General features: G+C 39.8%; 1 protein-coding gene across 1 annotated transcript in view; it reads left to right on the forward strand.

Annotated features, from left to right (window-relative positions):
* Positions 1–18233, forward strand: part of LOC133625939 (VPS10 domain-containing receptor SorCS3-like) — a 299862-nt gene that overhangs the window by 189366 nt on the left and 92263 nt on the right. Inside the window, exon 5 of the mRNA XM_062001248.1 lies at positions 4020–4093. Within this exon, the coding sequence (XP_061857232.1) occupies positions 4020–4093 (74 nt within the window). The remainder of the gene's footprint in view (positions 1–4019; positions 4094–18233) is intronic.

Genomic DNA, 18233 nt, shown 5'->3' on the forward strand with positions numbered 1-18233 from the left:
TGTGATATGTCTGGTGCTACGATCCTTGAGTGTGGGATATTGGGATGCTATTTGGATAAACATTTGCTGTTTACCTTCTGGATGGGACAACCTTTTATTTTTTTAATGGTGGGTCTGGCTAAGTTCCTCAGCATGGGCAGATTTTGCCCAGTGCTCAGTACCCATTCTCAAAGACTACCATGTACTGGTAAGCTGGAGTGACCTCAAAGCTGAGTGTAAGGCAGAGCTGCACTTGGATCCTGCTCACATGATTGAATCCCATCTGCCCTGTAGTAGTGACACATGCCAGTCTTGGGGCAAGCAGGCATTGGTAGGGTCACGCTCAGTAAAAAACCCTGTTGTCTGCTTCAAGGGTAGATGAGATACATAAGCATCATTCAGGTGGGCTCAGTAGGGAATGTGAACACGGTGCGTTTGTTCTCAAAAGTGCCTCAGCTTTCAGAGGGCTCCTAGAATCTCTTGGCTCAAATAGGTGTAGAGGTTGCTGGGATCAGTCAAGTGCTGTGACTGTTTACTGAGATGCCTCTGTGGTAGATGTAGGATTCTGAGTTCATTTTCTTGTTGAAAAATTAATTTTGTTAACCGTGCCTTGCGTCAGGACTTTATCTTTCTCTTTTGGGTCCTGGTTCTGAGTTGCTTCTTAGTCAAATCTTTTTCATGCCACTCTAGCTGTGTTAAGGCATAAGACCAACTCATGTAAACATAAAGACCCATAACAGTCCTAATTTTTTATTCATCAGAGCAGATGAAATAACACAAGGAGGCTGCAGAGAGGGCACACCTTAACAGTAGACTCTCATGGTACACTGAAGTCCATCGCTCTTGAACCGATGTGTCAGGAGTGCTCTGGGAGGTACAGATGCCTGAGATTACTCATCACTAAAGAGCCAGGGCAGAGCTTTTAAATGGGAAAATCTTGACAACAAACAAATCTCATTTCTTTCCATCACTTAATATTCAGACTTAGGACAAATTAATCTCTAATGAAATTTGCAGTACTTGCCACTAAATTTGTTCTCTCTTCTAAAAGCATCTCTTCTGTGAAGGGAGATGAACAAAAAGTGTGTGTATATATATACACACATATATACAATTTTAATGCATACATAGAAAACTCTTTATTGAATGTTTTATTTAGTAATTCAACACTAATCTTTTCATTTGCTTCTGTAAATAATACTTTAAAAAGTGAACTGAGCCAGAGAGGCCTTTCAGGAATTTGTTCTGTCATACAGCTTTAATACTCAATCACGTCGTTAAAATTCAAGCCGGGTGCCTACAATAAGTGAATAAGTAAATAAAAGTTCTTGAAATGAATAATATCCTCTTTATCTCTTTGTCTGAAATCACCTAAAGGCTACAAGTTCAATTTAATCCTTCTCCCATCAGTCAGTCTGAGCTTTAATAGAAGGAAGGGAGGAAAAAGTGCTCAGTAGCTGGTTCCTGGTTTTTAACTTGATAGAGAAAACGATGCTGCCTGAATGAGACATTGCAGGAGAGACAAGTAGTTAGAGATTGTGCTTCATACCACTGAGCTATCTGTGACTATTGCTGTTATGCAACTGCAAAAGAAAAGCAAATGCTAGGGGCAAAAGAGAAAAGAGAATCTAAGGAGATGGATGTATTTTGCTAATCCTTTCCTCTCATGGTGAGAATGGTTAATCTGTTGCAGAATACAATAAGGATGCAAGTCCCACTTGCACTTGCTTGTGAATGTGAATTAACTGAGGCCAAGCTGCCCGGAGCTCTTGATTTATATAGCATCATGGCTCAATCTGAAAGTCATACCTGCAGTCAGGAAATGGAAAGGATAACCAAGTTGTTTGATGTAGCTCAGTCTCTGTGTGAGGGTCCTTGTATGTGTAAAACCATGTCAAATGATTCAAGGAATGTTGCTGGCAGCACCATGCTAAAGTCAAGGCAGAGTTGTAGCACCATAGAGTTTTGATTATAGGAGAGTGGATTTTCAATTACTGTTTCTCAAAAGCCAGATGTTCCTTCAGAAGGTAGTTATTTCAATATTGATGTTGACTTCATAATCCTGTCCTTAAATTTGAAGTAGTTTTATTTTTCCTATCTCCGTAAATTAGAAAAGACATGCAACGCTTTATTTTGTATCTACAGAGAATTCCTTTTGGAGCAGAGGATTCTCTACTGTATTTTTTTAGACTATCATTGTAATTGACCAAAAAAGCAGAGGAAGCACAGATAACATAGGCTTTTACTGCAGTATCTTACCTTATCTAGTGACAATGCTAGAGAAATATGGCTAAATCAGACTACTCAGACCTTGTTTAATCTCCTGAAGAGCACAGAGCAGAAAATCTTTCCTAATATTTCTTAGGACAAGCTTAGTGATGTTGGTTGAAGTAAGTCTACATAACTACAGCTCATTTTGACATGAAGATAGGAGGATGCCTGCTTCCATCTTCTTTGCCCCGGTGTGGTTGATGTGCTGGCAGCTTGAGCTGTCATTGGCAGAAACTGGACTTCCTCTTGGCATAAATGCAAAGGACTGGTTCTTTTGTCTTTATGCATAACAGTTGCATTAGATACTTCATGGGGTGTGTATTTTAGTTTTTGAGTTGCCTTTTGCTAGCTATATAGTGGTTTGGTTGTGTAGTTGAGTACAAACATAGTGAGAATTAATCATCTGCCTCAGGCTTTGGACATTGCTCAAAAACAGTCCTTTCCAATCTCATTTGTAAATTGCTCATGTGGCCGCTGGATCTCTGTGGCCAAAGACACTGCCCGTTCAAGAAACTTTAATATTCAGTGCAAGCACATGTAGTTTATCTTCCCAGTCACACTTAACCATCCATCATAGCTGTGCCATGGCACTCATCGCTAGGTTGTGAACCCTTCTAATCTGAACATGGACCTTCCTCTGATTTGTAAATCCAGTTACTCAAAATCAAATCAAATGCAGAACCTTTACTCAAATGACAACATTTTCCCTTCAGGATCTAAATTGGGATATTACAGACATTTAAGTTTTTCAGCTCTGTGATCTATCTTCTTAGCCCGCAATCAACCCTTATTTTTATTAAGCCAGAATTTATTTCAGATAAAATTTATTTGAAATCCTGTTCAAAACACTACCTGTTATTTATTTCTCTGTGATCTAGTTGTAAAGCAGAGTAGTTATTTCTCAAAGTGTTTTTTGGTTTTTATTTCCTGAAGAACGAAACTTAGTTAAAATTGGAGAAAAGGCACTTGCATAAGCTTTGATGATGAGTGGGTTGTGGGTAATAAACTAATTATATGGAGAATGATGTTTGTGGTATTACACTGAGTATATATGAAGTGAAGCTATGTCTAAAACAGCGTGGAGTTGGATGGAAATGTGGTTCCATTACAGCTACGCCATTTGTTAGTCAGACTCAAGACGATCGTTACATTGAAAATTTGGCTTTCAAGAAGAGCCACTTCACTATCTTCAATGTTTAACTAATGAGCAGATTGATTTGTAACTTAGCTCAAAATTTAGACTTTGTTCTGAACATAGAAATTGTAAATTAGGAGCATTTTCTTTTTGTTTCCCACACAGAAATGTAATCCACACCATAAAACCAAATTGCAGCATGACCTTGAGTGTGGAATCACTGCCTACCACCTTAGTCATGTTAACTAATCTATTTTGCCTCTCATTCTGTTTATTGTTAGGAACTTCCATGTGATTGATCACCAGCATCCTGTTGGTCTGAAAAAGCCAGGGGGAATGTCAGCTTTGTCACATGGCAGCTGAAGCGAAAGTGTTGACAGTTGAAATCAGGAAGCACAAAAATGAACAGGTTTTGGAAGACCCAGCATGGTTTTGAGTCTCAGGAGCTCGGTCTAGGTTAAATGTGATGGGAGGAGATTGCCTTATTAGCCTTCTCTGGCAGGGAGGCTGATTGATAATTGTGCAGGACAATACATTGCTGTTCTTTAATCTGAGCTGATTTTAATACTTTATTTAGTGGCAGTCCTCCCTCTTTTTCCTCAAAGTTAATGCTTCCTCTTTCTCTGTCTTTCAGCTGTACAGCTCCATGGACTTTGGAAGAAAATGGCAGCTTATGCATGAGCGGGTCACTCCAAACAGGTTTTACTGGTGAGTTATGCCCTCAGAGTTTGCTTGCTTTGGGCAGGTCACGGAGGGGAGAAGGGCATCTAACTTGAAGGGATTGGTTGCTTTACCTGAACATTAAGTATACCCTTGATTTTTAGACATCTATATATACTCAGTCCATAGTACATGTCTTGCAAGGCTGTAGTCTCCATGTTAGTACCTCTTTCTTGTCTGATAACAGTGGTGTCTTGTACAGATGAATAGAAATCCTTTTATAGCAAAAATCCTGCTTCTTTGTTATGTAACTACTTACAGAAACACAGAGAAACCTCCCAGTGCTTCCTCAACAAAGCTATGATCATTAGAGCTATTTTTCAACTATTCTGAGAGCTGCTTTAGCCTGCAACAGTCTTTGTGCAGAACCAGCCACTCTGACCAGTGTCCTTATGCAACTGTTGAGAGGAAATAATGATTCAGACTCTGCTCTGAATCAGTCTCTGAGGAGCCAGTTTCTTTCTACTGACTGATGAGAGCCCAGGATCTGCTAACAGTTTGCTAAAAATCTGCTTTGTGAATATCTTCCTTTCCACTTCTCAAGCGTCAGCCTCCAAAATTGGGAGAGTATCTTAAAAGCAGATGATTAAACAAATTTAGTTCCTGTCTCCAAGCTCCTCCATTTCACATGTGACTTTTCCAAACTTCTCTCCACTATGTAAAGGCCCAAGAATTGGCCTTTATAAAGAAAGAGAAAACCCAACAATATTATATTTTAATTGAATCTAGGATGTGGGACTTGAATCAAGATTCTTAATGCTGTACTTGCCCCGTGCCAGATGCTGGTGTGTGTGAATGTGTACAAGTGCCGATTTACAGAATCTGTGACTAGTTAAAAGAAGTGCCTGGTCCTTAAGGCCCCCTCAAATCTGTAATATTAAGGAACCAGTGACTCTTCTTTTGAGTGGTTAAAAATAAAAAGGTCTCGGATGACTTAAGAATTTACTCCCAACTGCAATGCATAATGTCTATAACTTAGAATCAAATTCTTACAGAAATTCTTGTGCATCATTAAAAGTATCTGGAATACAGGCCCAAAATATCATTAGGCTGGATTTGCACTGTTTCCACACTTTGCAGTGGAGCTAAATACCTCATGGGAGTTCCAAATGACTATATCCCCAAAATCTTTGAAAGCAGCTTTAGATTCTCATAGTTAAAACATGGCTTTTTGGCATCAAGTTTGGAGATGTCCCTTCGTGTGCCTATGGATGCTGGACAATGTAAGAAGGTTTTTGAACAATGAGGAAAAGAAGTTGTAAGGCTCCTAAGTTACATAGACCTACAAAATGTGTAAAAAGATCTAGAACATTGTCTGATCATGTTACTGTTTCAGGTTTCCATAGTCAAGGAAAGCTGGTTATATTCTCCTGGTTCTGGTGGCAGGTAGTTGATCAACCTAACCACAAAATCCTTTAATTTCACTGTGTTAGGGGCACACGACAAAGGTGAGTGTAGATCATCTCCAGGTGAATTCTTCTGTGGGGTGGAATAGCTAGTGCTGTGGTATAATCGTATCTTACCCTTCAAATTCCACAGTTAAGCTTAGGGGAGAAGCTTTCTTGGAGGATTAAGTGCAAGAGCTGAGCTGACTTGGGAACAAAGCAGAATCTCATTCTAAAGGAGAGGTTGTGCTGTTGCGATGTATTTTCTACATACATATAATTGCAGTTAATTTAAATTGCCTGTATTCCTTTTGACCTGCATATCATTTTCCACAATCTACCTCATTTTCCATACAGTCTTTTGGCTGCTTGTTTGAATGCTGTTTTTTACACTGCGTTATATAATGCCTCTGTTTCAAGTGTCTCTTTCTCTTAGAAAACTTGGAAGTCTTCTGTAGTTAAAATTCATATGACATAGACCTAGAAATCTTTATTTCACTGAGAAACAGGGAATTCATTTACCATTTCCATGGGGAGGCAGGTGTTCAGCCATCTCCAGGACAACAGGGTTCCATCATACCTAAGAGTTACTTGAGAAGACAAACACCATCACTCTGAATGTCCCTTCCTTCCCTCAGCAATATATACTGAGCATGACATCATATGGCATAGGATATCTCTTTGATTGTACATTTGTGTTCTCATCCCACATGGATGTCACATGTCCCGTAGTTTGAGACACCTCTCATAAGTTCCTGCAGGCAGCTCAAAGTTTTTGCATGAGCTGAGATTCAGCTCTGGGCCACTCATAGTTATAAAAACCTAGGATTTGAAATCTCTGCTTCTATAGTAGTGATTCATTTGTTAGCTACACCCACTGATGGCAGTGGCAGAGCTTGAACAGAATGTGTTACTTGATGCGAGTACAGGCATCCAAGTTTGGCTCCCATGTGTCTTGGTCTCAAAGATTTTAATAACTTAGGATCCTGTAAGGCTGGAAATAGGAACTTACGCTAATGTGATACAGAAATTCCCAGATCACTCATCACTTTGAAATTACTCAAGATAACTAGAACCAGCATGGGTGCAAAGTTTGCTAAAGACTTACTCAATGTTCTTTTCATTTAAAAACCATTTTTTACAGTCCCCTCTGGGCCTTGTTCATTTTCTCTTGCTGTAACTTGGATACCTGTGCTGTCATGTGGAGGGATGTAAAAAATACAGTCCATATTTTGTACTGTAGAAACATTGGGGAAGTTTCCTCATCTGTTGAACACATGTTATGTTCTGTGCTGACTAAATACTGTCTCTGTTCAGATAAGAACTCAAAAGTCTTGAATTGTCCTTAAGTTGCTTTGCTGCCTCTTCGTGTTCCTGTGGTGGCACAACAGGACTAAGCAAGTGGGCAAGATAGTTTGGTTAGTGGAGCATTCAAGAAGACTTGTTCAGCACTTTGCTAGATCACAGCTTTTTCATGTCACCTTGGGTGATTTAAGCTGACTTTGCCTTGTTACCTCCTAGGTAAGACTGGGATAAGAGAGAATTTCTTTTCCTTTGTGGATGTGGTGCATGAAGTATTCAGATATTGTGATAACAGGTGCTACAGCAGTGGATTAAGAACACTAAAGGGCACTAGAGAGTTAAAAAAAAATTAGTGGCCTGTGAAGTCCTTGTATAGTCTTATGGTTTAATTCTTTACAATGTGGGGTTCCACAAGGTGACCTACGTTTTCTGGCTAATCAACTAAATGGCTGTGAATGTCATCTCCTGTCCATCTGGCTTTGGAGGCCCTGCCTATATTAGCAGAGCAGACACAGGGATCACAATCCTGTGCAGAGGATGGAGTTACATTCCTTAGAGTCTCCTCAGGCAGCACTTTTCTGGAGGAACTGGGGCTGTTTAGTCTGGAGAAGAGGAGATTGAGGGGTGATCTTATTAACATTTGTAAATATCTAAAGGGTGGGTGTCAGGAGTTTGGGACACCCCTTTTTTCTATAGTAGATAGTAACAGAACAAGGGGTAATGGGATGAAGCTGGAACACAAAAAGTTCCACTTAAATATAAGAAAAAACTATTTCACTGTGAGGGTGAGGGAGCCCTGGCACAGGCTGCCCAGAGGGGGTGTGGAGTCTCCTTCCTTGGAGGTCTTCAAGACCTGCCTGGACATGTGTCTGTGTGACCTGATATAGGTGAACCTGCTTCTGCAGGGGGATTGAACTCGATAATCTCTAAAGGTCCCTTCCAACCCCTACCATTCTATGATTCTATGACTTATTCACATTTCCTGCCTCCCACAATCACTGGAGAAGGGGTTTGCTTACTATGTCTAGACATTTGCCCTCTCTCTCATTTATTGTTTTTAAACGTGCTCTCTGGGACCTGGGATTCTGTCAAAGCATGAGAGTGGGAAAGTGGGGGAAACCTACTTGTATGGAAAAGAGGGAGAGATTTACATGGCATTTCTCATGGCAATGGAAATATTTGGAGCACTTCTATCAGTGCTCAGGATGAGCATAGTCAGTAAAAGACAGTGAGGTACACACTAGTGGTGAAAGCTGGGCAGAAAATGCCAACAAGGTAAAAGGGGAAAGACAGCAGGATGAGGAAAATACAACGTGCACTAGCCTGGCTTCAAGGAGCAATGTTGTTATCCACAAATAGGAAAAATGTGTTGTAACAAAAAGTTCTCAAATATATTGCTGGTTCTCTCACTGAGTCTCCCCAGAATTTTCTCTTTTTTTTTTTCTCTTCCTGTGATAACCAAATTTCTGGTTGTTTTAGTATCCATGAATGCCAACCACAATAGTTTTGAACTCTAGGGATTCAACACCAGGAGAAGGGAACAGGCTGTGGTTTTTACTGAGAGAAGGAGAGAAGCTGTGCATCCACTTAGACTATGCTTTGCAGTTATGGGTTTTCTGTCACAGTTGTTTGAGGCATGAGCCGGCAAATTTTGTCTCTTGAGGGCAAGATTTTCAGTCCTTTTTTTCATGATTTTGGATATCAACAGTGGTAAATTTCAGACAGTGTATTTCTGTTCATTGGCAGCTTGAAGTTCATGAAGACTGTACTGGAGGCTGGTTTGGATATCTGAGAGTAACGTAGCAGAAGATAAGGGATTTACCTCATTGTTTCAAAAGGTTATGATCTGGGTTTGGATCTGCAGTTGGGCAGAGGTTTGTGTCTATTTCCTCATCTCTGTGACAGCACTGAGATTTCCTAATCCCAGTGCCAGTTTGGGTCCACACAGACAGTTTCAGCAGCAGTTCCAGAAAAGACCTTTGGATACAGCTAACATTACCTTTTCCTGACTAGTTTGCCAGCAGTGAAATGAATAGTCAAATATGTGCCTGTGTCTCCTGTAAATCCCACTAATCATTGATTACCAGATGGTGTCATTGCATAGTGCTGGGGAAACGTTGCCTGATCTTTTTACAGCCAAGTTTAGTGTTAAGAAAACATAGTCTTGTAAATGTCAAATTGTCTATTAAGTAATCCTGCATTAGAGTTTTCCAGAATTAAAACCATACCATACATGGAGCTGTGGATAAAAGGAGTAATTCCAGTTTGGCAGCCATGGATAACACCACCTATAACATCATCAAGGCATACACAGTGGCTGGTCACACAGACCACATGGGAAGAGCTGAACAGGGATCTATTACTGGCAGCTCCCACAGGCAAATGACTCATTTGTCTGTGTTAAGGGACTTGCTTCCTCTGCTCTGTGGGTGAGAACACCTGGGAAAGGTTTTTGTCCCAAGAGGGCAATGCTAACAAAAACCTGGAATGTGTTGCTCAAACCACCATGACTATGCACTGTACTAGACTGAGGATAAAGCTGTGAAACTTTAGCCTCCAGCTCTGTACTAAAGAGTTTAGGAGAGATGAGACCTTCTTAAAAGGTCTTGGCATATACTGAAAGATTTCCTTGCAAGGTCACATTACTTAAGATCATAACATCGTAGTGATAATAAGGCCAGTTTTATTTTCCTTGTTGCTTAAAAGACGGGCAAGTGCAGGAACTGTGAAGTTAGGGATTTTATTTTCATTTTGTGCCTACAATTAATGCACTTGGCACTATAGATATTGAATGTTTCCAAACATTAGGTTGAGGCAGACTAGCTTGTGATTACACAGCAACTTGGTGAGAGACATGGAAATGGAACCTAAATACAGAGTTGGATACTTTGGCTGAAATAGTGTTCCTTTTTGTTGAAAAAGTTCAATTCAATAAAGATGGTTTAGAATTCATGTCAGCATTATCAAAATGCTTCTCTCAGAATTAAACAAAGGAACATCCTGAAACATTTGACGTTTTTTTGGATGTTTGTAAAAGTTAATTTTAAATTTAATTAAAATCTCATTTTACAGTGTATGTGCTTTTAAAATTCAAGTAGGAAAAGAGTGCAGCCTGAAACAAAATATCTAAGTAAAGCCAACTGACTCGTGTTCCTGTCTTGATCCTTTGTGATGCAGAGCAGATAATGGTCCCTAATATCCAAGTTGGATGTTCAGCATAATGTACTTTTTTGTAACCATGATCACTAGCTTACAGGAGTGATCAGAAAAGTTTGAGAAACCTTTATAAGTGTTAGATTTTGCTTTTGTTCTATGAGCATATTTTTCCCTAAACTTAATCCTTCCTGTTTTTCAGCTACAGATTGCTGAATCTTCTTCCAGGGACACTGTGATAGATTTCATGGATATCTAAGAGTATCGAATCCTAAATGTGCCTGAGAACAGGAAAGTCCTTCACTTTCTATCTCTGAGAAACCTTGCAGGACTGTTTTATAGAGGCTGCATAGACCTCAACAGTTCCATTTGTGCCTACAGTTAGTGTAATGCTCAGGCTACCATTCCCATTTATGAGCACTGCCCCTGTTTGTTTAAACTAATTTATGAGAGTTTGACACAAATAGTTGGATCTGGGAAAGCATCTTTGTAGAAGATGGAAAAAAAACCCTGGTACACTACTGGAGTAGTATTACAGAATATTTTCTAGTTTATCTGGGACTAAAAATAACAATAGTTGGGTTTCTGGTGTATGATCACACTTAATGCTGACTAATGTACTGAAGGAAATTTGTTACAGCTAGTACTTTATACTATGAGTGTAAGCTCTAAATAGTAGCTGATGCACTGGAAGGATGTTCATTGCCTGATTTTGCTATTGTGTGATGCTGCTATTCTTACTACTGCTTTCCTAGAAAAAGAAGTGTTTGGCTTTTTTACACGGACCTGTAGATGCCATATGATCAAGTTGCCTGGACTCAAAGTTATTCTAGCAGGAGAAAAAAAAAGAAAGAAACATACTGGCTACAAAGATTGTGTGTGATTATGAAGGGAGATAATCTAAAATAGTTTAAAATTCTGTGTTAAACCCCATGGACCACATAACAAATGAACCACAAGAAAAGAGGTGATCTTATGAATGTTTACAAATATGTGAAGGGTGGATGTCAGGAGGATGGAGCCAGGCTCTTCTCAATGATGTCCAGTCATAGGACAAGGGGCAATGGGTACAAGCTGGAACATAAGAGATTCCAAAGAAACACAAGGAAGAATTTCTTCACTGTGAGGGTGAGGGAGCACTGGAACGGGCTGCCCAGATGGGTTGTGGAGTCTCCTTCTCTTGAGACAGTCAAAATCCACCTAGATGAGTTCCTGTGTGACCTAGTCTAGGAGGTCCTGCTCTGGCAGAGGAGTTGGACTGGGTGATCTTTCGAGGTCCCTTCCAGCCCTTGAGATTCTGTGATTTTGTGACAGCAAACTCAATACATACACCACCTCTGAAATTCTGTCTGCTAGACAGAATGAGTTCTTTCAAAGAGTGGTGTTACACCCTTTGGAAGGGCAATTTTTAAATAAGTCACCTTCGAGGAACTTTTCTAATTTCCTTTTGCTTGATGAATGTAGCATATCTTGCCGAAGGAAAGATTATCCCTTCTCCACTAATGTAACTGTGGGTGTCCTTAAATACTATCTGGCTTTTAGGATTTGTGATGTGTTGTGGTTTTAGTACAATTTGTGATGTTAGCTGTATTTATGACTTCAGTGTACTGTGGCTGGTAGTGATTCTTTTCTTCACACTGGAAAAGTAAGGGCTGAAATATTTCTGTTTGTTGGTTTTAAATTTAACGCTTACCACTAAATGTCACCTATTGTGCTGCAGTTAGGGCTTTCAGCCATCAAAAAGCCTTTTGCTTTGGTCTCCCATCTATCCATTTTGTTTCTGTCCTAGGGACCAGTCTCTTCTCTAATTTTCCTCCTTGGAAATTCTTGGATCAATTTGCAATCCCCTCCTCCCATTGTTGTGACTAAATGTCTGAGACCAGAGCAGATCAGACAAACCACTAGTAAGAAATTTAAGGAGGAATTTGTCAAATATTGGTCCTAAAGATGATTGAACCCTAGGCTGAATCCCAATGCCATGACTGCCTGGGCAGTGCACAGTGGAAGGATCCATTTCCTTCTCATGCAACAGGGTACTTGGTAAGATGTACAGAGTTCATCACTGTTTCACAGGCCAATGTTGAAAGCTTAGATGCTGTACTGCAGACTCGGGCAGCCTGCTTGGGCTGATTTCATTCTATCTCTCCCTGATGTACATGAACTCAAATACAAATTAATTTCAGCCTGTCAGTAGCAGTCCCAGAGTAGTTCTTTGTGATACTTTGTAGGAAGCAATGATGAAAGCCAGCCCTCTAATTAATATATTGAATAATGCATTTCTCTGAGGCATATGGGGATCTCCCATACTGTCATAGCTTGGCAAAGCTAATGAAAAGCTAGGCTGTTGGGCTGACAGTAGTATCATATTTTGTGCTCTCTGGCTAGCAAGGAATGTCCTCTCTTTTTTTTTTTTTTATTGGTAGGATTTGTCTTAGATTTTGGCCTTTGTTCTATACCATACTAACCTCTCTGCTTCTCAGCAAATGAGTCAATGTTCAGTGTGGGAAAGAAGCACTCTTGCTTTCAGATGGCTGGAAGAGAAAAGTTTGGGTTTTGTTTTAATTATCACCATTGTTCTGAGAAGTTTAGAAATGACCTTATCACATACTCTGATTATGGAAGTAGTTTTCCATCCATTTCATTCGGTGGCAAAACACTTGCCGGCATCAGGGAGCGAGCATCTTTCCTGGACCCAGTCTCATCTTTTCCCCAAACCTCATCCCAAATAGCACACTTGGATTTCAAGAGAAATACCTTTGTGGGGGTTTTTAAAGTTCTTGTTTTTTCACAACAGCTGGGGCTGGAAGCATTCTTGCATTGGACAAAGCTGCAATCTAACAGAGAATTTATCCTCAGTAAGTACATCAGTGCTCTTAGGCACTATTTTTGCTTGAAGTTAGATTTTTGGTCATACCTCACAGCTCTTTGGGTAGATTTTTTTTTTCAAGAACAACTAAGAAGGACCCAGGTAAATTCCAGTTCACTTCTCTGCACTGGCTACTGCTTCTGAACCTTTGTGATTTTTCCTGCCATTAAGTTGAACAAAACCAGTTGTTTTGTTTAACAGAAGGAGCTGAACCCATGCTGTGCAGAAAGAACAGTCTTATCATGGCAAAACAGACAAGATGTTTCTGCATTCTTTTAAACGTGAGCCATTTGTGTCGTACAATAACATCCATTAAAGATAAGGAGGTACCTCTTTGCCTTCTGCCAGTTGGAAATTAACAAACTCTCTTAAAACGACAATTCATCAGAAGTTATATGAGGCAGAATTCATTCTCTGCAAGAGAAGAAATTGAAACTCCCATCCTTTCATTCCTTGGCATTCCCCTGAGTCTCCTCTGTAGAATGAGATGAGTTTAATTCTGCTATTGTAAAGCATAGTGAGCACGAAGCTACATCAGAACGTAAGAGCAGGAAGGAGTATCTTATTAGCTGCACTACAGGTTCTTTTAAATAATGTTGATTCAGTAACTTGTCTCTTGCTGATCATATACAGAATAAGGACAAGAAGCCAGTGAGTGAAGCTGTTTCACTTGCATGTTTGTAGTGAGCTAATTGGAATAGGAGATAGCAGTGGTTATCATAGCTCTGTAATTATCTCACAGAGAATTGTCATCCATTGGGATGAAGGCAATAAAAATGGCATGTAAACACAAGTCCATGACTAGTGAAATATCAGCATCCGAGTTTGAGAGAAACATGGTATGTCATCTGTGACTGCCAGCAAGGGCTGAGGGAATAATGAATAATACCTGTAGACTTCAGAGGTGATTCCGATAGGTCTGAGGTTTCTCCTATAGGAGATGATCTTGATTTTTTTTTTTTGGAAAAACAAACCAAAAGCCCTGCTAGGTTTTTGGTCAAAGGGTACAGAAAGTTTCTTAGGTTTTGCTTACTGTATTTCTGGTTTTCAGATTTTGATTGAAAATCTTTGAGGGAAGGAGACATGTTCCATATTGATTTTAGGGGCAATCTGTAATAGTGACTCCCTAAAGCCATTTCTGGATCTGCTGTAATTTCTCCAGAATTCTTTTTTTTTTTTTCCTTTCCTTTCTACAACTCATTAGATTTGAACAGCTTGTATTACTTTTCATTTGGTCTTGTACTTTTCTTCCTTTCATGCTCATCTATAACAATGGATTAAGAACCCAACAAAGAGAAGCTCTTGATTCACCTACAATTTGACCATATGTCTGTCATTCTTAACATGTGGGTAGCACAAAAGCATCATTCTGCCCTGAGCATTCTTACTTGAAAAGGTTAATGCTTTGAGGTTGAGAACTCTGGGAGTGAGTCTAGTGCTCAGCACCCTGGACAGCTTTGTCTCAAACCTGTGCATCCATCTAACGTGAAGCAAAGAAATCCACAAAAGTTCTGATCTCTCCTGCTACAGTATCACTCTTCCACTGATGGAGACACCTGCATGTGGCTATGGGTGTCCTATTCATCTTTTCATTCTCTCAGTGAAGATGCTTCTATTTTCAATGCAAACCTTTGTCTTGGTCATAAGACATGTGGTCATGTACAAACCTCTAGTCACTGTTGCTTTTACCCATCATAGCCATTCAGACTTGCTGCTTCTACAGAGACTGATTTTGCATATGTGTCTACTGCCAAATTCCTTTTTGTTTCCAGCTTCTTTGTCTTTTCTTCTTGTGGATGTTGGAACAAATGAGCATCTCACTCTCAGCAGCTAATTGAGTGTGATTTTTTACGGGCAAGGAGCCACGTTGGTGCATTTAAGCTTGCTGGTCCAGAACAGAGTAGTTTATTCTCCTGTCTTTCTCCTTCCCCTTCTTTCGTCTCTTGCTTCCTTTCCTACCTGATAGTTAGAAAAAGGAAGAATGAAATAAACCTGTTGTTCTCTTCAGGTTAGCATCTGAAATGCAGAGAAACAACTGTAACAAAAGGTTTGTGACAGAAGTCTAGTTTTTTTACATTGCCTTTCTCCAAAATGTATACACTGAACAATAAATTTATTTCCAAAATGTTAAACGTTATCCCAGGGTGATTCTTCACATTATTCTGCAATAGGGAATGTGGAGACTCATCTTTCCTTAATTAATGCAATATACAATGCCCATAGGCATATGGGGCTCATCAGCATGTCCTATACATTTTGCTTGTGCCAAGTTTCATACTGGCATCCCTCCTTTGGACAATTTCAGTTTTATTTTTATTCATCTACTGCTGTGTTCATTTATTAAATGATGCTCTCAGTCTGAAGCTTTTCAGAGGCACTGTATCATGTCTAGGACCCTGTTAAAAACTAAATCCCTGAGACTTAGCATTTCAGGCGTGTCATATTTACAATCAGAAAATGTTCATATGAATAAGGGCAATTAAACACACAGTGAACTGAGAATCCTTATTTTGTTGTGTAACACTGCTTGAACAGCTCATGTTTAAGATACTTTTATTGGGAGACAAACTCAGAGGAACAGTACGAGTCTTCTAAACATTGCTTTCCAGGGAGGGATGTAGTAAGTCTAGTGAAGTCCTTGGCTGCAGGACCGATGGGCTGAACTGATGGCTTGTTTGAGCATTTGCTTTGCTTTTCTGGAAATGGTCAGAAAAAGGGCTAATTCATGTTTCCTGAAAAACCAAATCTGTAGCAATCCCCCATCCTTGTGAGTTTCAAAGGAGGGTAGCCAAGAACTTGGCAAAAATTAATTAACTGGGCTTCATAATGTAGTAGGCACTAAAGTAATGTTAAACCAAAATGCAGGGAAAGAGATGAAAGTCACTCTTGTGCTTGAGTTTCACAGATCTGCACAAAGCATGGGTGACTAAACAATGTCATTTTCCTGATTTTTTTTTTTTCCAAAAAGCTGAGAAAAAAACCTCATCACCACCACATGCAAAGTATCCTACTCCCAAATTTTCAATTGTGAAACAATGATTTTTTATTAAGTAGAATGAACTATTCCTCTGGAGTGGATTCTGCTTAACATCCCCGCCCCCCCCCCCCCCCTTCTCCTACCAATTTGACTTTTGATCATTAAACCAGCTTTTGTATACAAAAGTTCTGCATTTTGGATTTCCACTTCTTCTATTTTTCTGTTTTTTCCTCTCCTATTCAAAATGAAAAGAGAGATGATTGAAGAAGAAATAGATGAGAAAAGGAAATAGCTAAAAATGTGTCAGTTTTTAGTTTTTAAAAAAATACATTTTTATCTCCTCAAAGGACTTGAAATTTAGAATATTAAAAATTGAAAAGTGTCCCTACTTTCAGAAGGCAAAACAAAATCTAACCCTTTTGTTAAAATATGTTTCAAACTTGTCCACTGTACAGTTTGCAGACCGCTAATCCCAGCAAAATCCCCTCTCTACTCTCTAGAAGTGCCTTACTCAAACCATCACTATGTTGTATGCATGTGGGACAGAGAGCTGATGGGATATTGTGCACTGAAGCTTTGAGATATCTTCAAGACAGTAACATCTTAACTTAATGAGCTGATGCTTCATTACTTCCGTCATACCCCAATGCTTATGCTCCTAGGACTTGGAAAAAAAGTAAGACTTCTTATTCAATTAAGATAAGCCCCCAGGGCTGCTCTTATATAGCCCAGATGAGTTGTACCCTGATGAGTCAGATAGCAGCAGGCTGCATGGGAGTAGCTTATTTAGTTGGTAAGTAAGCAGCAGGACTGTGACTGCACCTGAGAACACGCCCGCTACGAGAACTGCCTTTGACATAACTGACAGATCTGTGCCCTGCATGAGTCTGAGTCCCCATGAGAAGTTATTTCAGGTACTACTGGGAAATTAAGATGCCACCTCCAGCACATGCTCTGCCAGTGCTGCTGGCCCTTTCCAGCCTTGACAGGCTGTAAGTAAGGATCTTCACCCTTCTACTTGCACAGTTTTCTTGAGTTTATTTCAGAAAAATTTGGTTGTGTTTATTGGGATTTATAGTATGGGTTGGGGAAGAAATACCAGAGGACATTAAAGAACTAAGACCTATTAACTGGATGAGAACTAGACACAGAATTATTTGTACTTTCTTAGTTATTGACATTAACATACAGGGAAAAGAAAAAGCAGCAGCTTTGTTCTGTTGATAAATATACTTTAAAGGTATTCCCAGGTTCAATAGCATTTCTTTGCCATTGCTGTTGCTTTCTGTGATATAGAGTCACTTTCTTTTATGTACCACAAACAGAAAAAAATCTTCCTGTGTGCAGCAGAGTCTGCTGTCTTGTGTGCGTTCTCTAGTGATTGGTGATGTGGTTGAGCCTAAATGTCAGCTTTTCCCTTGAGGAAAGGAAAGATTTGGACCTATTTCCTCTTCCTGGCCTGCCATATCCATGAAACAACTGTGTTTAGAAACTTTGTCATTCTGAAACCTGTAATCCACTGAATTTACCGGTAATTTACAGCAGGTAATGAGGATGAGATGCAGGTAAGGACTTGCCTACATGCATATATGGAAATATGTGCAGATGCTGTGAATATCCTATGGGTTTTTTCCTTTGAGATACCAGGCAGAATAGCTCCTTAAAATTCATTAGGACCTTTTTTAAAGGATTTGCTTTGCTGAGAAAGAATCAGGTGAGTATAAACACTTGTCCTTTTTTTTTTTTTACCTTATCTTGCAAGCTAAGTCTCACAACAATTACTTCTATTGATGTCCAGAATTGTAGCATCATGAAAATTAGCACTGGAAAAGATGCAGAAAGCTCCAGGGACCTGGCTAAGACACTTTGTTACAATATCCTTCTGCCCAGCCCTTTTTCCAAGCTTCATTTGAAATATGCTGTGCAAGGAGGTTTAGTCCGTAACTCTTCAGAGACCTCATCACCGTCCAGCAGCGTCCCCTCTTGTTCAGCCACAGACAATAATGCTGTATTTATGTTTTTAATAAATACACTGCTCCCTCAACAGTTCAACCTTTGTATCTGTCCTTAACTAGGGTAGTTTATGGCATGCTGTCTGCCTGGGCTGTGTGCGGCTTGTGTGCACAATGGCTGCTACATGTGCAGAGTTAGATCTGATGCAGATAGTATTAGACTTGACTGCAATAAATAACATGTGAATACACAGTCCCCTTGACCATATGAAGTTACTGATACCTAAACAAACGTGATGCTGTATCAGATGGAGCAGGTAGCCTGTTGGCCCATCCTGGAATGGTATGTATGATTTAGCAATGCTGCTATGTGAAAAGGTACAGATCAGTTGAGCAGGAATTGTATGGATCAGTTTCTGCTCCCTTCTCTTGCTTGGAGGAGTTGGTCTCATGCACTTCTTGCCTGGTACCACATGGAAGTGTTCACTTCTGG

Source organism: Colius striatus, chromosome 8 (genome assembly GCF_028858725.1).
Source record: "Colius striatus isolate bColStr4 chromosome 8, bColStr4.1.hap1, whole genome shotgun sequence".
In the NCBI taxonomy this organism is placed as follows: Eukaryota; Metazoa; Chordata; class Aves; order Coliiformes; family Coliidae; genus Colius; species Colius striatus.